Source organism: Erpetoichthys calabaricus, chromosome 6 (assembly GCF_900747795.2).
Source record: "Erpetoichthys calabaricus chromosome 6, fErpCal1.3, whole genome shotgun sequence".
Lineage (NCBI taxonomy): Eukaryota > Metazoa > Chordata > Cladistia > Polypteriformes > Polypteridae > Erpetoichthys > Erpetoichthys calabaricus.
The window spans coordinates 177,289,395-177,311,302 of record NC_041399.2 but is presented as its reverse complement, the minus strand read 5'-3'; the positions used below and the strand labels follow the sequence as shown (position 1 = coordinate 177,311,302).

At 40.5% G+C, this 21,908-nt stretch overlaps 1 protein-coding gene across 3 annotated transcripts in view; it reads right to left on the bottom strand.

Annotated features, from left to right (window-relative positions):
- Positions 1-21,908, bottom strand: part of esyt2b (extended synaptotagmin-like protein 2b) — a 256,271-nt gene that overhangs the window by 68,246 nt on the left and 166,117 nt on the right. For all 3 annotated transcript variants that reach the window (XM_051929061.1, XM_028804139.2, XM_028804140.2), the window contains exon 8: positions 6,114-6,234. In XM_051929061.1, the coding sequence (XP_051785021.1) occupies positions 6,114-6,234 (121 nt within the window). The remainder of the gene's footprint in view (positions 1-6,113; positions 6,235-21,908) is intronic.

Below are 21,908 nucleotides of genomic sequence, written 5' to 3'. Positions count from 1 at the left end.
ACACCACAAGCCTTGCACATCTGGATCTGGGAATTGGATAGTGACCATCAGCGGACAACTGTTTTCAGGTTTCTTCAGTGATGTTCAAATGGGTTCAAGTCCAGGCTCTCGCTGGCAACTCAAGAGCATTCACATAGTTGACCCCAGGCCACTCCTGTGTTGTCTTTGATTTGTGCTTAGGGTCACTGCCGTGTTGGAATGTGAACCTTTGGCCCTGTGGAGCAATTTTCATTAAGGGTATCTCTGTACTTTACAGAGGAAGCTCTAGGAAGAGTTGTGGTTGTTCCAAACTTCTTCCGTTTAAGAATTATGGCAGCCACTGCGCTCTTGGGATCCCTCAATGCTGCAGATTTTCTTTGGTGCCTTTCCTTGATCTGTACCCTGACACAATCCTATCTCTAAGCTCTGCAGGCAATTCCTTCGACCTCATGGTTTGGTTGTTGCTCTGATACAAATTGTCACCTGTGGGACTGTTCATAGACAATTGTGTGCCTTTCCTAATCGTATCCAGTACATTGAATTGTCCACAGTTGGACTCCAAAGAAGGTATAGAAACATCTCCATGATGATAAACAGGATGGGATACACCGGAGCCAAATTTCTAGTCTCATAGCAAAGGGTCTGAATACCTGTGTCAATGTGATATTTCAGATTTTGTTTTATAACACAGCTTCAAAAATTCCTAAAATCCTGTTTTCACTTTATTATTCTGGGTATTAAATGTTTTTTGATGTAGGAAAAAATTAATTTAGATTATTTTAGCATAAGGCTGCAACATAACCAAATGTGTCAAAAGTGAAGGGGTCTGAAGACTTTCTGAAGGCACTGCATATGCATTTCTATTAAGGAGGTTATGTGGAAGAACCAGACTTGACTTTAGGCTACCTCCATTCTAGCTGTGTTCTTACCCTGAGATTGACTTTAAAACTGCTGCTGAGAAAAACTGCTCTGTGCCGAGAATTCATTCCACTTTCTTAGGACGGATACGTTTAGCAGACTGCACAAAGAGATTGACCGTATGTTTACACTAATCAAAAGTGTCTACGTGATGCTTTTAAAAAGATGGTAAGGAGATGTCCACGGTGTCCCTAAAGTTAACTGCAGGTATAACTGGGACTGGCAATTGTAGCCTACAGTGTCCCACACTAATATTGGAACTCTTGGTAAATAAAAGAAAAATGGACTGTGAAAAAATGTCTTTGTCACTTATACTCTTGATCTTTCATTTAAGATATTAACAGAAATCTAACCTTTAAGTGAAGAAAAATATTTGAATGGGAAAAAATCACCATAAAAGAGCCATTTTGCTTTTATCTATATTAGTGGAGGCACTACAAATGATTAAGTGACAACGTGGGTTCACAGACAATTTGTGCTTTGCCTTTATCTGAAATGTCAATGTTTGCATTTAAAGCTGTACTTCTGCACCATATTTCCTTTGTGCGACTATTAATCAATACATCTAGCCATTAGGTCAGTGCTCTCTGAAGTTTCGGCCACTTTGATGTTACTGTCTTTGATTTGATATTCAAATTTTCTTTGATCTGAACTGTGCCTTATTCACAGACATCCTCAAATTTACCAGCATACTGTATTTTATTGGTAACATTTTAGTTTAGGTACTGCAGAAATGTGCCTATTACTCATTTACTCGTATGTAATGAGATCTTAGAAGAGGCCTCTTTTAGTGTTCGTAATAATTATAAAGCAGAAATAAAGTGGTTATTCAGCTGTGCAATGTGGACTAGTAAAATAACTTCACTTTAGAACAGTCAGAAGAAGTAGCTTAACTGAGACACCTTTCTCTTGATATTGTAAATTTCAGCAGGAGAACTGTGAATCCTTCATATTTTTCCAGTGTATCAAAGGCTCCTAATATGCCAAACTGCACAGAGATGAATAACCTTACTTATGCTTTATAAGCGTAATGAAGACCAAAAGAAACCTCTGTTAAGGTCTTATTACGTAAGAGTAAATGAGCAATTGGCATGTTTTTGGAGTACCTAAACTAAAGTGTCACCATTTTATTTTTAAGCAATGATTGCAGCTTTTTGTTTTTCTTTGTGATCTACACAAAAGTGCTGGTCATGGTTAAATGAATATTTTTCTGTGTCAGTAAATATTCAGACTATACCAGGGAAGAATACATATTTGTGTTGGACATATGCCAATTACCAAGGGCATGAGAATTTGAATGCTACAAATTATGTGGGTAGCAGGCAATAACTCTTCTGTATGAAAAGAACATGGCATGTTTGTCTAGGTCAGAAAACCAATGTTTACTCAAGAGGAAAAGTGCCATGAGAGTTTTTAAGACATAACAGCTTAAGAAAATGTCCTAGATGAAAGTAGGGAGTTACACAGTATGACTGGTATGGACATAACAATTTGTTTGAGTTATGATTCATTGACCACAATCAAAATAATTAAAAGATGCATGTATTTAATAGTGGGGAGCCTTTGTCATGCTCACAGGATCTCATAAATACACACCTACTGTATATTACAGCTGTTTATACAGTATGTGTGTTTTTTACTGCTGGTGCAGCAGCAGGTTGGGTGACTTGCTCAGGGTCACTCAGGGAGTCCCAGATGGGGACTGAATCAGCAGTCCTGCAGTTTAAAGTCCAGTGCTCTAGTGGGACCACTGGACCAGGAACAGGGGGCACTATGCTCAAGGATTATTTTTAGACCAAGAAAAAGAAAAGGCACACAAATTTTATGATGGTGAATTCTGCTCTTGGTAAATACATAGGTCAAGTAGGCACGACTCTGCCTTTTTGCATTGCATGCACTATTCTAAAATTAAGAAGAATTTTCACAAATGTGTCTTATTTTTTGGTATGTCTCAGCCAGGGTTCCTCCACCAGTTGGGGTTCAAATTCATGTTTTATGTCTCTTTTTTTCATTTTTGATTCTTTTATGTCGATTATATGCATCTTTCTTTATTTTTAGTTTTGTCTATGTATATGAGCTGCCTTTGTTATGTTCCATGTGTTTTGTGGGTTGTCCCACAAGAGGTGGGGCCGCCTGCCAATCACTGCCCTCCGTCCTATAAATCCGTGAATGTGCTGTGGAGTTGGTGATTTAACAGTGTTTTTGCTGTGCCTTTGGTATATTTTGGAATTCTGACTTTCATGCTCTGTGTTTGACTACGTTTCTGGATTACTGTATTGGGATGTTGTTTGCATTGGATTGTCTTAAGTGTTTTTTGTCAATTCCATTGGCTTCTTGTGCTCCTCGGAGCTTCACTGCTATTAAAGAGCATCTTGTGGGAATAAACCTTTTATTTTATAAAGATTTGGTGCTGTCACTTATTACTAGCCAGGGTTTGATGGTGATACTCCCCTCTAGTAAGCATTTTTTGGATGTGTTTATTGGGACTCCTAGACCATGACAATTTTGTTATTCTTACATTACTGCATGCTATGCCTATCCTCTTTTAGAATTTCACAGTCATCCAACTACTGGCTTGATAGCCAATCTCACATTCGAAGGACAACAAGTATGGGAGATGAACAGCTACTGAGATGTTACTTGAAAATGGATGGAGAAGGCATAGCAGAATAAACAAAGGTCAAGATAATAATTTAGTATAACTGGAAGTAAAATACAAAACAGGCGAGCAGACATTCAACTGGCCATCCATCCATCCATTTTCCAACCCGCTGAATCCGAACACAGGGTCACGGGGGTCTGCTGGAGCCAATCCCAGCCAACACAGGGCACAAGGCAGGGAACCAATCCTGGGCAGGGTGCCAACCCACCGCAGGACACACACAAACACACCCACACACCAAGCACACACTACGGCCAATTTAGAATCGCCAATCCACCTAACCTGCATGTCTTTGGACTGTGGGAGGAAACCGGAGCGCCCGGAGGAAACCCACGCAGACACGGGGAGAACATGCAAGCTCCACGCAGGGCGGACCCGGGAAGCGAACCCAGGTCCCCAGATCTCCCAACTGCGAGGCAGCAGCGCTACCCACTGCTGGCCAAATATTGTTTAATTATTAATTACATTATTAAATAATGTAAAAATTTCCAAATTGAAAAAAAAAACATGGAGGACCCCAGGGAGAGCTGGGGTTCCAAGGGGTTCTAGTTATTCTAGTTGCCACAGGACAGTCAGGATGTCCTGTTAAAGATTATACTGGAAACAGACATTCGGGCAGTCATGTGCTTTGCACTGATTTTATTACAGGACAGTACAGTAAGTAGTAGCACAGAGACACCCGATATCCATTATGTACTGGCAGCTATGGAGGTGCAGTGTTGTTTTGGTACTTTAAGGCCAAGCTCAGATCTGGTGTTGCAGCATTGCCTTGCACCACTAAGTGCAGCTTTAACCTGGTGTCCATGATCCAAATGGGCACCAGCCACTGACTCCAATAGTGGCCTCAGGCTTGGCCTTATAAACCTCTTTTACTCTCAGCTCCCCTCACTTTACAGCTGGGAGCTGAGGATGACAAGGGTTCTGCTAGAGGGAGGAAGGCAAGTCAGAGTCGCAGTCGAAAAGGTATGGTATGTGTGGATGAGGATTAGGCACTCCGCGGGACAGGGAGAACTCCAAGGCTTTGTTTGGTAAGGCACAGTAGTGCACTGAGGAGTCGTATTTGTTTCTTTTAATAATTTTTCATCTCCTTGTGTTATCTGCTTCCTTGTGACTCATTTTTGTTAATGGAACACCCTTTTTTGGAAATTTTGGTCTTCTAGGCATTACTGGGCTCAGATGCTTTTACATTCTTCCCCAATATGCAAGTGGACAAAGAACAAGAAAACTAAGAAAAACTGACCCATATAAAGGATTAAAATATGATAAAGAGAAAAATAGGATTCAAAAATATTCCGAAAACGATGGAGGAAATGTTGATGCCAATTCTAAGCAAATTGGAATCCTGGTGATGTGCAAATGGCAAAGGAAGTAGAAAAAGTACAAGGTGTGATGGGAGCATATTTTTATTTTTGTGATCAAATTTTTATTAACAAAGTATAAATTGTAAGCAGTCTAAAGCCTCTTTAATTTCAGTGACAGTAATACAGTAAGTGTATCAAGAGTAGAGGCATCGTCTTCTGAAAGATGAGGGAGGCTCAGGTTGGATAGGAAAGAGTTGATTTCAACATAATTGAGGTTGGTTGTGAGCAGAACATAAATCAAGAGTAATACTCAAAAATTTGTCTGTTGATCTCAGTTGGATTGTTAGTAAGACGCCTGGACGCATTCTGGTCTGAGCTAATAGTAGCAGACGCCTCACACTTAAGGAGCCTAAGTGCTAACAATTTACTTGGCCTGACCCCAGAAGCATAATTTCTGGCTCGTGTCCAGTGGATGTCAAATTCTGCTTTTTGTAAGAGAATAGAGTTTAACTCTGCTCTTACATTAGAAATTAAGGAGTCATAATCAGGTTTAAACATGTAGGGACGGGCATTCTCCAAAGCAGTAAGCTGAGATTCCAAGTCACAAATTTTTTGTCTGTGGGACCGTGCCAGTCCAGAAGCATAGTGAATAGTAAAACCACAAATTGCCCCTTTAATTGCTAGCCAGACATAGGCAGGGTCTTTCACAGAGCCAGAGTTAATATTGATGAACTCTTCCAAAGTACTTGATAACTTCTGACAATAAATAGGATCACAGAACACTGATGAGTGAAACCGCCAACGGGCTGCACGGGATGGGGCTGTTGAAAAATAAAACTGAAAAAGAACAGACTTATGGTCAGAGAGTGATGCTGATGCAAGCCAGACGTTTGAAAGAGATGGTGCGAGCGAACACAAGATAAAAATATAATCTATTCTAGATTGGGAATGGTGTCTGCCGGGGCAAAAAGAAAACTCCTTTGCAGAGGGGTTGAGCAGTCGAAAAGAGTCAATTAAATTTATGCCAGACACAAATTCGATGGGAACATTTTGAAAGTGAAAAGAACCATTATGTAAGCATGTTTCAGGGTAAGGGAGAACAACTTCATTTAAGTTATCAATTTACTAAAACCTGGAAAATCTAAGGTTTGGATGTTTAATGTATACATTAGCTGGCAAGATGAATGGACACATCTACATGTTGCTCATGACAATTTAAGGAATGGGTGAGAATTTTCTGATTTTCCACCTACCTTGGGCATAGGGAAGCGGAGCTGTGAGAGCTGAATGTCATCCACCAGAGGTACAGTTATACGATTGGGAAGGACCAAATAGTTACAAATGATATCTAAGATCATGCCGTCAGACAGGCCACTGTAAAGAAGAAAAATAAAAAGCATAACATTAGTTTAATTGTAAAGAGGGAAGTTGCCGCTTTGTGCCACAGTTTCCAAGGACTGGCTTTGTCGTTTTGTGGCCCTGTATAGGAATAAGAGAGTGAATGAATTATTATTATAATTTTGAGAGGTACAGAGGCAAACTAATTCATATGCTAGTGCTTTGCAGTAAATTCCAATTTAGTCCTTTAAATTAATGATTTGCACATTTTAAATTAATCCAAATAAAATTACGCATTCTGCTAAACACACTCTGGCTATTTGCTAAATGGTTTAATGGTCTTGTAGAAAAAAATAAGAACTAAGACCATCCAAGAACCGGTTTAAAAGGCCAGGAGAGGATACTTGAGACACAGTCAGAGAACAGGCAAGAGGAGTGAATACCAGAAATACATAAAAGAAAAACAATATGTTAAATAACAGTCATAGTCAAAATAACTAGGCAGACGTTCAAGAACTATCTAGTAAGTCTACATCAATAACTACTGAGTTTAACAGTTGGGATTTAAAGAGACATATCTATAAATATGGACATCAATGATACTGAGCTGCCATCTTAAATACTGAGAGAGCGATGACACGACTAGCTATGGACCTAAAATTGGAGACAACATGGAAGTGGCCATAAAATAATTCTAAATGTTGGCTTGTACATACTGCTGCCAGGATAGGTTCTGGCCTCTATAACTTTGATCTGGACAAACAGGATACAGACAATGGAGAGATTATTAAAATGAAGTGCTGAAATCATAAACTTAGTATATAGTATGGCAAGCCTTATATTTACTGTATACCCAAAAGCAATGCTTCTTATCAAGACCATGCAGCACAACTCCTGGTCCAGGCTTTGGTCTTGTCACGTCAGGACTTCTGCAACTCTCTGCTGTTAGGATCACCAGTATGTGACACCAAAACGTTGCAGATGATTCAAAATGCAGTGGCATGTCTGGTGTTCAACCAGCCAAGGCGGGCACATGCCACTCCTCTCTTCAGATCAGTAGTGAGCAATGTCAGTCCTAGGGGGCCACAGTTTCTTTTTGCTGATAAAGCACTATTTGCTCAAGTGACATTTTTCTGCTTCATTTTAGTAATCTCGCTTGCTAAGACTTCAAACTCTTAATTGCTTACTTTAGTCATAAACAGCTGCATTCACAGTTTTTACTTGCTCCTTATTAGTGATAAGATGCACATGACAAAGGAACTATCAGTTTTCCATTGAGCCTGTTTCCATTCACACCTGTTTGTATTCATTGTGCACTATAAAACTGAAGAGAATTACACATCTATTACTAAAAATCATATGGGTGATATCCTTAGAGAGAGAGAGAGGTTGGGAGCATTCACTGATGACAGGGCATTGCTGCACCCACCACACGACGAACTGCCTTGATTGGGACCCGAGTGCAGACGGTGACACCTCAGCACCACACTGGTACAGTGTGAGGTTTTCTACGGTGGGTGGAGTACATTTTAGACAATTTTAAATGAGATAAATGTGACTGATGGAAGACCTTTAATTGAAATGTGAATGCCTGGCACATATTGAACTAGAGTGTATTCTGTGTGTTACCGAGTTCCACTCCTTTTCTGAAATGCGTTCCAAAGGATCATAGAAGGGTAGATTATTGAATTATTTTTTATGTTGTTGAAATGCTGTCTGAGTCTTCATCAAGGTTAACCAATATGGCTTCCTGGATTGATTTGGTGAGAAGTGGAAAATTGGTTAGGTGTCTTTAAACAAAATGTCTAATTTGTATATAGGAAACAATCATCAAATGATGATCCTGTAAAGATTTAAGTTTCATTGCTCTAGAATAGTCCATTTTTGTGATCGATGAGTTTATAGCAAGAAATGGTTAATACGCTGTATGTGATAGGACTCTGTAAATAATCTGAAAATTCTTCTGGTACCTCTATAAACACTAGATGGCAGCAGTGACTAGAAAAACAGAAATCCTCCAGCTGACTGAATACACTAAGGCACTAACAGCCGTCTGATTTTTCTTACAGTTTGCCGACTTTATGCTTGTAATTCAAGGATGGAGCAAAATGGTGACAAGATATCTTCCATGTGAACACCGAAAAGTGTAAGAAGCTCTCAGCTGCTAACAGTAGTAAACAACACCATTGTCAGAAGATTGGGCCTCAACATGCAATATGGATTGCTGTGCCTTCTGGCTCCTTCATTAACTAGACTCCGACATCAGGTAGCATCCAGTTCTTTTTCACATTCAGTAAATAGCACAAATGTGTCTGCTGGAAGGATTGATAAATAATGATGTTACATAGTGCCATCACCAAAAACGTCACATGTACTTTGCAGAAATGGACAACATTTTACATAAATACATATTTTGACCATTTTATTTCATCATTAAATTGGTCAGGGTCACACCGTGAGCAGGGCTTGGATTTGAGTGAGTGTGGCCTTGTCACCAAATTAAAATAAAACCCTTATGTCCTCACTGAATGGTCATCAGCCATCTTTTCCACATTTTCTTTGTTCTCCTCACCTCTCATGATTTTCTTTGGTGCTCTTTTTGTATACAGGAGGACTCATATATCATAAAGTGACAGTAACCTCCAGTTGGGCAGAGTCAAATGTTGGGTTTGCTGGGTAAGGCTGCTCTCACAGTCTACAACTCCAGGCCAGAGAATCTTAAACTGCCTTTGCTGCAAGTGAATAAACAAGCAGACACCTGCACTATAGTTCTGTTCGCCTCAAAGCAAGGTGTTCACTTATACACAGGGCAATTTCAAATTAAATGTTTGCTTGTTCAGCAGTCTGCCTCAAAGCGCCAGAGACTAAGTCCGGCCCTGGGACTGTCTACTGTCAGTGCAGTGTAATAATCCTCTACATGTTTGTTTTGTTTTTTCTGGGTACCCCACTTTCCTCCCATATCTCAATTAGTGCAGACTAGAGTCCTGTGCAGGACTGCCTCCCACCACCTCACAAAGGAAAACATTAAAAATGAAAGAATGCATGTTTATTGATTTTTCCTGAGAGAAATTGCGTCACCTTCTGCTGCCTCTTTAGAACTTCTAGTAGCACTATGTCTCTGTCCAGTACTATCTAAATACAAATTAGATGGACTCTTCCTAATGACATGCCGCCCATCTCTCTTCCTCTAACTGTCTAAAGAGTGTCATCATTCATTTTCTGTGTTATATACTGTACCTGAATAAGCACCTCCTCACACATCTGGACTACTGCAACCCTCTGCTAGCAGCAGCGCCGGCGGGTGTCCGCAGATGATTCAAAATGCAGCGGCATGTCTGGCACATGTCACTCCTCTATTTAGATCACTACCGTATGTTGGCTCCCTGTAGCGGCCCGTATTAAGTTCAAACCCTTGATGCTTTCCTGTAGAGTGGTCAATGGGTACAGCACCTACTGTATATACAACATGGAGACACTTCCGAGGCCCTGTGCTCCTTCTTGACCACCCGTCAGCTGATGAACAGTGTCTGGTGATGTCGTTATCAAATCCCAGTCCAGACTCTTCATATGTAGCTCCTAGATTGTGGGTCAAGCTGCCAACCCCCACTTGAAATTCTGACCCCGTCAATGTGTTTAAGAAGTGTTGATGAATTTCTGTATAACAGAGCTGCTAGCTTTTGTAACCTTGGAATTGTAACTCACTTGAATTTTGTTCTAAGCTTTTTACTTGGAATCATCAATTTGGTACACTTGTCTTGTCACATTTGTTCCCATATAGCTCCCATAGTAATGTTTACTTGATGATGTTGACGTATTTTGTAAGTCACTTTGGATAAAAGTGTCTGCTGAACAAATAAATATAAATTTAACACTGCTAGAAGTTCAGTGAAATGTCCAGCTTGCTTGTTCCCTAGCATAGCATCACTTGCTCAGACACACTTAATCCAATTCAGGGTTGTGGGGTACCAGAGCCAATCCGGGAAGCACTGGGTGAAAGACAGGATAAAACCCTGAACAGGACACCAGTCCACTGAAGTCGGGAGATGTCCACTAACGTAAAATGTGTCTTTGAGATGTGGGAGGAAGACCTGAGCATCCAAAACATGTCAACTCTACACAGACAATGGCTGGGCAGGAGCTTTGTACCATGGACACTAAATCCTTGAGGCAAGCAGCACTAACTACTGCTCCAGACTGCTGCCCTACTGTATCCCCAGCCTTTACCAATTTCAATATTCAAGCACTGCTTGCTAGTGCTGTTTGAAAACTTTAGCATTATCTTGTCAGTTTTTGTTTGGCGTTGATGTATTTTGCTTTAGGGAAGCACAGTGGCACAGCAGTTAGTACCGCTGCCTCACTGATCTAGCAGCCTGTGATTGAATATCCAGTCCTTCAATTTCAGTGCAAGTCAATGCAGGTTCTCCTCCCACATACCCAGTCATGTGTGTATTATATTAAAAGGCGATTCCAAATCAGTGTGCAGAGTGGGGGTACGCGCAGCACCCCAATTCCCAGGAACAACTTCACTGATGCAAGTCCCACTTTAAATATCTTTCAAACAGGCTTCAAAAGTGGCATAAGCACAACACAATTCTTTGTCCATCCTCCAGTCCCAACTCCAACTCGCCTGAAAGGTTGAGCGGCTTCTTTTATCTTGGACCCAAGAGTACTTCCAGTGCTAGGGCATAGCCCATTAGAAGCACTTCTGGATCAGATGGAAGACCCACAAAGTAGGGATCATGTACCCCTGCAGCACCATGGAACCCAACAAGGCCACCCTAGGAGTCTACAATTTCCCAGATGCCTTGGGGGTGTCTGTAGTGGTAATGCTGCCCTGGAATTCTTTCACCTAGTGCATTACGGGAGCATGTGGCCGTAGCAGGTTGTCTCCCACTGTCCTTGTAGCCTTGAAAGGGATCAGAACCCATCCTGATGGGGATGTCAGCTTATGCGTGTCATTCATCACAGCGTTTAGAAAAAAATAATTGTGATTACCAAGATAATTGTCTAGAGTGGAGCTAAAAAACATTACAACAAAATGCCACTTACAACCACCAAGAGGTGCAGTCAGGCTACCCTACGTAAGACATTTATTTGACTGGAATGAATCTCAGTGGCTTTTAATCTGACAGGGCACCAATCAAATTTATGAAGCAGTTACTGTACGTTTGAATAAGTGTTTTTATTCACTTGTTACATTTCTTAAAAAAATAACCTTTAATAGGCCATTAAAAGTTGAACAGCATATGTCAAAATATTAAATCTTATTAGTAAGCTTGAATACAACAATCACCTGTCAAACAAAATGACGGTCTTGCTTCAGCCTAATACAATGGCAAGCCAGATTTGGGTTGGATGGACAGACCATGTATCTGAGCCTATTTCATAGAAAAGGAGCAGATCTACCATTTATAGCTTCAAAGTATAAGTTTAGCATTTTTCAAATTTACTTTTTCACAAACATGGTATACTTTATATGTAAAATTGTGTTCTAAAGTCTAATATTTTCAATAAATTTAAAAAAATATTTTGCTCACACTGGCACTTTACAATGGAGGCAATGGGGCATGGAGTGTCCAGGAAGATAAAAGCCTAAAGCTTACTGAATATTTCCTCTTTGAGTTTCAAGTCAGATCAATTTATAAAGCACATTTAAGACACCATATGTTGAGCCAAGGTGCTGCACAAAGGGGCAATAAAATAAACACAATACAAACAACAGTGTAAGAAGAGATTAATAAAACAATCGATTAACACCATCCCCCACACCCTTACACATGGTGAAAGGCAGAAGAGAAGAAGCGGGTCTGAAGCAGAGTTTTAAAAATTTCAATAGAGGAAGAAGAGCTGATGTGAAGAGGCAGATCATTACAAAGCCTAGGAGCAACAACTAAGAAAGCTCTGTATCCCCTGGACTTCAGCTGAGATCTTGGAACTATGACCTCAATGCCCTTGGTGCTGAAGGAGATCGCAGGTGTATTTTGGAGCGAGACCATGCAAGGTTTTAAAAACAAACAAAAACATTTTAAAATCAATATGAAATCTCACTGATAGCCAGTGGAGACAGGCTAGTACAGGAGAGATATAATCCTCTTTTCTAGTACTAGTTAAAAATTTAGCTACTGTGTTATTAATCAGTTGAAGAAGCAACAGAGCAGATTTGGGCAATCCCACATATAAGGAGTTACAATAGTCTAGCTGAGATGTGATAAAAGCATGAATGACTGTTTCCAAGTCCTTCTGTGGGACAAAAGATTTTAGTTTTGAGATTTGTCTCGGTAAAAATGGACTTTACTACCATGGAGATTTGTTTATCAAAACATAGAGACAACTCAGAGGTGATGCCCATCATTGTGAATCGTTGTCTAACAAGGAACCCAACTGAGTGCCAATTTCTGCAGTGGATGAGGTAGGTCCAAAAATAATGATAAAAGAAAAGACAGTTTAGATAAAAGACAACATGCCTTCTGTGTTTACGATGCACGTTTGTGACAACAAAGGGGATCCGGAAATAATAATTTTATTGCATATCCCTGGTACTATTTATCTTGCGGTAAGTATATGTTTTCTTTTCACTTGTGTGAGTTTGCTCATACTGTAAATACTGAAGTAAATCAAAACAAAACAAACCCACATGACACAAAACATTTACTGCGGTTTTATCATCCAAAGGAGTCCACTCTTTGAAAGGTAATTGTGGAAGACTACACACACACACACACATAGCTGGTTTTCGTTTAAAATGGCCAAATCTCATAATATTGGTGTTTTTTATTTTGCTCAAAAATAACATGTATAAGCTATTTTACAATGTGTGTGTAATCACAAGATGTGAATCAATACTCAACAACTATCTTGACTTGAAAAATGGACATACCAAGTAAATTCTGAGGCTTTCGTTTTTTTAGCTATACCCATGCCCTCCAATGTAAAATGCCAATGTGGGCAAGATATTTTTGAAGTGCTGGACTTTGGCATACAATTTTGCATTGGAAATGCATATTTACCATCTTTGTGAAGAAATAACTTTGACATGAAAAATACTGAATTTATCCTTTAGAAGAGATCAGAAGGGGGTTACAATATTACCTTCTGTACTGAATGGTCTTTCACATGCGATGCCAGTAACACTCGCTCAGGTATTTCTGCACAAGTTTAGCCATAAGAAGGAAACGCCTCTCGTGTGTTTTCCTCCAAATGACTGGACTGACCTCCTAGTCAGTGGCAGTTTTGTGCATGATATGTGCTAAATTCAGCCATGATTTTCTCCTTGTGATTTTCCTGTCATTGCTCTGGCACAGCACATAGAGTCATAATAAGGTTGTGCCAGATGGGCTACATCATTTTTTAGATAAAAGGGGCAAACACTGTTCTGTCACATAATCAGAGGCAATGTGCTTGGACAAAATCATCTCCAGATGTTTAAATCAACACATTGAACATGACTAATGAGTAGGCCCTGCAACAGACTTGTTTCTTGTCCAGTGCTGGTTCTCTCCTTGCACCCAGTGCTGTTGTGATAGGCACTAGCACCCTGAACTGGACTTAGCAGATTTGAGAATGTTACTGGGATTGGCTCCAGCAGACCCCCGTGACCCTGTGTTAGGATATAGCGGGTTGGACAATGACTGACTGACTTATTTTTCCTTTGTCCATTTAATAAACATTTAGCCACCATATGTATAAAGTGAGACTAATGATAACAGGGCTCTGTTCAGCTTTTAGGACTGTTAGCGGCACTGGTTTAAGTCTGAAAAGCACAAAGAGACGCAGGCCAACAGCTGTGGCTGCAGAGTGGATGACAAGCTGGTTGATACACACTTCAAGGTTAACCACTGAATTGTGCTTCCTGCACACTTGCCAAACCGGGGCAACTACATTTCTGACGTTGGGCGTGCTGAACTCTTTTTGCTTTTTTTAAAAGGGCGTTGGCAGCTGAAGCAATGATTTAAAAAACTGAGCAAAAGGCAGGCAGGTCAGTTGTCTGAGAGAGCAGAGCTGTTTAGAAAGCGGTCCCCATGCTGCTGATTTCAGTACAAGGTATGTTAAGTCTCCTACCACTAGCAAGTTGATTTATAGCTAAGTTCTCTACACACAAACACGTGCACCAGCTAACAAAGAACAGTTCTGTTTCGTCAACTGAGGCTTGGCTTATGGCACCTCTATTCATTTTCCTGCACAGGTTGATTTGACACCAATGTCAAAGGTGACAAAATTTCCCTTTCTTGGATTGCAGAGTGACATGTATCCCATTCATTCATGTCCAAACCCACTTATCCCAGTTCAGAGGCATGACAAGCAGGAGTCTAGCCCAGCAACATCAAACCTAAGGCAGAAACCAAATCTAGACATTTCCAGAGCTGGGCAAGGTTCACTCATGCCCCCTTTAAAATTGCCACTTAATTTGTGCCATGTACACAATTTGCAACTTTGGATGAAAACCAAAGTGCCAGGCAGACATGGGCAGAACGTGGAAAGACTGACAGCTTCACAGACATGACTTCATACCAGCGACAAGGGTGCCAGTAATACAGATGGAGGATTTTTTTTCTTGTTTTTGAGATTTGGTCTGTATTTCACACTAACTATAGATATTAGAATGTCTCTTCATTAAAGTGTTCAAAAATCTGTTTAACTTTATTAGACTATACATACAGTGCCCTCCATAATGTTCCTCACAATGACACATTTTTTTCTTGATTTCCCCCTCTGCTCCACGATTTAAAATTTACAAATCTAACCATTCAGACGTGATTAAAGTGCACGTCGCAGACTTTCATCTAAGAGTATTTGCATACATTTCGGTCACACCGTGTAGAAATGGCAACACTTATTCTACATGGTCCCCCCATTTCAGGGCACCATAATGTTTGAGACACAGTAATGGCAGGTCTATTAAAGCGTCATATTTAGGTCTTTGTTGCATAACCCTGTTTGAAGTCTGCGATTCACAGACATCACCAGGTGCTGACTATCTTCTCTGGTGATGCTCCACCAAGCCACTAATGCAACCATCTTCAGCTCCTGCTCATTTCGGGGGCTTGTCCCCTTAAGTTCTCTCTTCTGCATGCGGAAGGCCTGCTCAAATGGATTTCAATTGGGTGACTAGCTTTGCCATTTGAGAATTTTCTGTTTTTTGACACTGAAGGACTCCCGTGTTGCCTAAGCTGTATGATCAGATCATTATCTTATTGTAGGATGAAGCGCCGTCTAATGAGTTTGCATTTACTGAAACTTGAGCTGATCAGATGTTTCTAAAACCCTCAGAATTCACTGTGTGACTGTCGTCAGCAGCTACATCATTAATGAAAATAAGCGTGCCAGTACCTGAGGTGGCCATACATGCTGAAGCCATAACACCCCTACCTCTGTGTTTAACAGATGAGGTGGTCTGCTTTGGGCCTTTTCTTTTAGTCTCCACATTTCAACCGTCACCCTGATACAGGCTCATCTTTGTCTATTCTGTCCACAAAACGTTCCTTTTTCACAAACTGTAATCTGGCCATCCTGTTTTTGTGGCTAACGAGTGGTTTGCATCTTGTAGTGTGGCCTAAGTGTTTCTGTTCATGAGGTCTTCTGCGGATAGTCATCTCTGCCACACACACACCTATCTGCCTCTTGACAACTGTTTCTGATCTGTCGGACTGGCGTTTGGGACTTTTTCTTTACCATAGCGAGGATTCTTCTGTCATCTGCCCAGTCAGACCAGTCCCTTTATGATAACTGAGCTCACCAGTTTGTTTTTTCTTCTTATTGATATTCCAGACTGGTGATTTAGGTAATCCTAAGGTTATACCAATGTCTCTAATGGTTTTGTTCTTGTTTTCTGGCCTCCTAATGGCTTCTTCAACTTTCACTGGTTCAGGTTTTGTCCTCATGTTGAACAATAACCACTATGGACTCCAAAGGGTAGAAGCAGAGTCAGGTACCTTATGGCCGCACTAATGAAGCAATAAAAACACCTGAGCAATCAGAAACACCTGTGACCCCCCCCCCAAACATTATGGTGCCCTGACACGTGGGGGTGGCGTGTATAAAAAGTGCTATCATTTCCACACAGTGTGACCGAAATGAGTGCAAATCCCATTAAATGAAAGTCTGTGACATGCACGGGCGGGGCAGAGGGGTAAATGAAGGAAAAATGTGTCTTTGCCTCAAACATTATGGCGGACACCATACATACATAATGAATAAAATGCACAGCCACAAACATTATAACTATTTATTCTCTTATTTGACTACAGGGTGATGATTGCATCAGGCGCATGGCAGGAAACCAACTCATCACAGGGCACACATCCAGTTAATTCACAGTTGCCACTCAGCCCTAAAATACAACTGTTTGTAATGTGAAAGGAAAGCCAGCTGTCTGCAGGAAACTCACAATGGGAAAACATGCAGATTCCACACACTGAGCTGTGAGGCAGTGGTGCTAAGCGCGACAAACACCATGTGGCTGCTCATTTTTAAATGATGATGGAGTCACCACCTGATTAAAATACAGTGGAAAACATTAACACTTCTGAGCAGTGACAAAATTGTGGAACAATATAAAAATGTCATGGAAGGATGCAAACACTTTACCAACAGCAGTTGCATGGAGTCTGATCTGGTAAAACTCATGCAAATTATATATTAACAGAGACACCATAAGATCAATAGCAGCCATCATTTCCCAGAGCAGGAATTTAACAAAAGCACACACTTAGAAGTTGGTCAAATTTTAAGGTTGAGGTGTTAAGTTTATGCTCCTGATGGAGTGTGGATAAGCACCATTGTGACATTGCCCAGTCCTGGTCTTCATTGACCCAAGTCATTTACCAGCCAAAGGAGAGTGAATAAAGGGTGAGTGGAGAGCGACAAGTCGGAAAAGATTTTAGTTACTTTAATGGCTTTAAGATGTTAGTTTGCAGTAGCAGGGTAACATAAATTGGGGAAGTGACAACCTGTGTTTTTAGAAGTGGTGCATGCCATTCTCTCCAGATACATCCTGGACATGGCAGAGAGAGTGCTATATCAAGAAGATTAAAACACTTTAAATAACGGTGTGTCCCCTCTGGCACTTTGAAATTTATTAACTGTCTCACAAAGAACAGCCTCTGCTCGGCTTTCTTGACCATAACAGCTTCGTAGGTTGGCCATGTTGGAGTGCTGGAGGTGGTCAGTCTATATGTGTTATTGTACACCATATCCATTTTTTGATTTATACCATGCATAATTAGTAAAAAAAAAAAAAAAAAAAAGTATTCAGCACAACACTTCGTTACATTTTGTTGATTCCAAGTCTGAATTGGAAATGGATGAATTAGAAAATAAGGACAGGCAGGTTTCGCAGGATTTTTATCCTTAGTCACATACAAAGCCTTATACTCCATGTAAGACACAACTAAAAAATGTCAGAAAAACAAGAGTGGATGTGGGTCATATTCCACCTCGCTAAACAGATATATGAAAAGAAATAAAATTAAAGTATGTGCTCTCTTTGTAATTGCAAGCCTAAGATTACTCAGCTAGTCACGCAGTTTGTTGATGTGGGGAAGCAGTGTATTACCTGCTTTAAAATAATCTGCAAGGATAAATACCTTCTCTCACGTAAGAAAGAATGGTAGTATGGAAGATATGTAAAAAAGCACCTAAATAAGAACACACGCAGGGTGCCTTAAAAATGGATTTTCCAAGGAGACAGCTTATTCCCCCCCATTTATAAGGGAGAATCCTCTACTGCCACTTGGAGGACTAGAGTTGTTGTGGCCTCTTGCCTGCCTTAACTGATTTTTCTTAATGGAGGGTGAGGCATTGATGTTGACTGCTTGGTCACCTGCCCACTACTGTCATTGCATACTTGTGCCCTGACTGCATGTCCGTCTCCCTCCCATGTTTGTACCTTTGTCCGCCAGAGCAGGCTGCACATGTCTTTGGTGTACCACCCCCTAGTGGCTCAAATGCTCCAATACCATTTGTATAACGCACTCACTCTCTGTTCTGGGCATCTCATTTGAGATATTTGGTGGCCCTGTGACATGCTCGTGGCACAATCACTTGCCATCTTTGCACCCTCACAATCAGTTTGTCAAAAAATATTCAGTTTATTCATAAAGTAGATGTGTGTGTGTGTGTGTGTGTGTGTGAGTAAATAAGTGTTGATGCAAGCACATGGCAGTGATCTGTTGTTATGCTGACATGAAAAGCCCAAAGGTGTGGCTCCATGACAGTTAAAAAAAGAACAATGTACAGTAACAGTAAACAAAATAACTTGTATTAACAAAGTGTGGGCTGCTGTTCAAAATGTCAGGTTGATATTGACCTCCATCAAATTCAGTGGCGCCTTTAAGGATGCAGTCATCTTATTGCTAAGGCATAAAGCCAAGATAAACTTTGTTCCAATCTCCAGATCGCACTGAGTAAAGAGGAATACAATATGATATGATTTAACAGTAAGGGAGAGGGGCGAGTGCAGGCAGCTGCCGGCTGGACACCAGTTGACAAGAATGCCATGTTAGGATTGTTCCGCAAACACAAGGCAAATGGGAATGGTTGACTGACAAAGACAGCTGAGAAGTCACATGGGATTAGGGCACGCAGCACAGCCATAGAAAGAGTGCATGCTGGACGCAAGCCAAATTAAACAGGGAAAAAGCAACTATCAAATATGTCCCAGCAGTTCATAACCCAGCACACTTCTGGTAGATGACAGCGACTCCCCATACCATATCCTGTGACTTGGATTAAGAAGACATGCTAGCAAAATGGGAGTATAATACTGTCATTTTTATCTGTATCAAAGCACTCTACAGGCCTATTTGGCACCAAGGTTTAAAAATGAAATCCACAATATTACATTGGCTTTGATTCACAGGTGGCTTGAGAGAAACCCCTTTTACTGAATGTTAAGGTGTTCTTGTCATTTAATTTGTACTGCTCTGGGCAGCAGGATGGTGTAACAGTTAGCTTGATTATCTGACAACTTCAGAGTCAAAGGCACAGTTGTTTTAATGGGGATGCATGGTACTAGATTTGGGGATCATTTCCATCTCTGTCCCTTGTACTGTAACAGGCTTGAGTTATACTTCAGCTCTCTTCCACACTTGAACACTTGAGTCTCTCCTGCTCAGAATGCCGTGCAGCATTAACCCAACTCAGATGGCACTCCTATAACAATAGTAATAATATTAATAATTCAGTTAGCTATGTCCTGGGTACAATCTAAACACAAAGCAATCTTCAGTCCCTGCCTTTTAAAAGCCAGTTACTCCATTACACAGCTCCTGGAGCCTATTTCCACAGCACTGAGTGCACGGCCAATCCAGAATGGGATGCCATTTCATCACAGGAGTGACTTAAGTTATCATGGGATTTAGAACACATTTAGACCCATTCACTTTCTCAACACTTTCCAGGTATTGTGTTGTAGATACTTAGCAGCAGCCCCACAACATGCGACTGCCACCATCATGCATCACCGTAGGAAGAGTAGTAGGCAGGTGATGAGCAGTGCCTTGTCTTCACCAGACCAGATATTGTGCTTGAAGTTCTGCCCAAAGAGTTACATTTTTGTCTCATCTACCAAAGAATCTTTATGTTCTGTAGCCACTTCAGCACTATAATTACCTCCAGAAAACAAATCAAAAAATAAATATAAATACTAGGCCTGGGAAAGTTAATGTGTTAATTTTTGCAATTAACGTGGCCCATTTAATGTGTTAAAAATATTGTTGCATCCTGGCTGGCAACAAGGCAAATGCGTCAGGCAGTGTTTGGTCAAGATGACATTTTCATCTCATTTTTTTTTTTTTAACATTACGAAACAATAATACAAAAAAGTGTGTACCTAAGAAATTACATACATATCCAGTACTGTATGCATATACTACAGTACTTTTGAAAATTTTATAAAATAAAAAGTTTTTAAATGTTTTATTATGCCATTTACAATGATATGTCACATGTCAGTACGCAGCACTGGGGTACACTTTCTTGATTTATACATAGTGACATAGGTGCAGGAGAGTAGGAGGGTGGATTTATGGCAGTGCTGGTGCAATGAGAGAAAATTTACAAAGGTAAAAATTACGCTCCTTTTTTCATTTCATATTTCTGTAAGAAGATCAATGTCATATCACGTAAGTGCTAAATAAGTCATCTTTGAGTGGCACTAAAACCAAAATAAGTCTCTAGTACCTCTGTGTTTAACACACCGGTCTGCCAGATAGCTTACAGTGTTGACTGCCCTAATATAATGACAAAATTCTACAATATAGAAGTGCAATGATTATCCCTACCCATTATTTCACTTTGCAGTATTTTTGCTAATTTATGCGAAGAATGCAACATAATCTTAGTAATGAATGGTGTCAGTTTTTCAGCAAAATATCAGGAAGATAGCATGTCAAGAGCGAAGGTGTATGTAGAACAGAATTTTCAGGCCGTTTTCTCTGTGGTGGCACACTTTTTGTAACCCAAAAAACCCCAAGGCACACCACAATTCTACCAACCACAAAAGCATGAAATCTCTTAGATGTGAAACTGTCCCAGGGGGCAGCAGAAAAGCAGCTTGGAGATTGCCATTCGCAGACAACAGCACTCGTGTAGAGTATAATTTTCAATCGTTGATGGTGATGAACGATTGAGGGTAGTATTTGCGGAGTTTTAACAGAGGTTTTTAATATGCAGTATGGCCACTTAAGAGATGCTTATTCTTTCAATAAAATCAGTCTCAGCAGTGTATTCAAACTCAACACACCAGATAAAAGTCCAATTATTATTTATTTTATAATAATAATGTGCACCAAGCACCCTCCACTCCACTATATTCATAAATAAACAAATCAATAATCAATAACAATCCTCCACACTCCCAGACACGTTGCCACCCTTCCACCCAGCTCAGCTCACTCGTCTGGGTTTCTCCTAGTTTTTTATAGTCCATGACCCAGAAGTGCTCCTGAACCCCTGTCCATGTGATTTCTTAGCACTTCCGGGTCGGATAAAAACCACTCTTACTTCATCCCGGAAGCACGGCGTTCCTTTTGTCCATGTGACCAGGACGCACTTCCGGGTTACTGGGCACGTAGAATTCCCTGAGCCTCCCTACAGTGTTTTCTGGTGGTCCCCATGGTATCCAGCAGGGCTGGTTGTAAAAACTACAAGGTCCATGAGGCCCTGCTGAAATTCAGGGAACTTCCATCCTGCCAGGAGGGCTCCATCTGGCGGCTTGGAGGTGTTGGCCAGAATATATGGCTGGCCATCCCTCACACTACATATCATGGTAGAGAATATAAAATACACATTTTTCATATATTTTTACAATATCATGCAGTAAAAACTGAGCCCAAATTGGTTTTTGGTGGCTGAAATAGCATTCAGAGGCAGTAGATTGCAACTCAATGAAGTAAAATTGCCTCAATTGATGTCCTAAAGTTAGCTGATGGTAGTATGGTAGTGGCATGATTTGAATATCAAATTGTAGTTCACATATCTTAAACACAAAATTAAAAAAGGCAGAGTCAAAATCAATACTAAAGTCTCAAGCTAAAATTGTTTGCTGTGTTGGACCATGGTGGATAGTAGGTCAGTGTGTCAGAGAAATATCGAACCAGTATAATCTCCAGATAATGCAGCCATAAAATAGTTAACATTTATAGTGCAATGTAAATACTTGGAAAATGTTAATTCACCGCATGCACAGCGAATCACAGAGTAAGGCTTAGGGG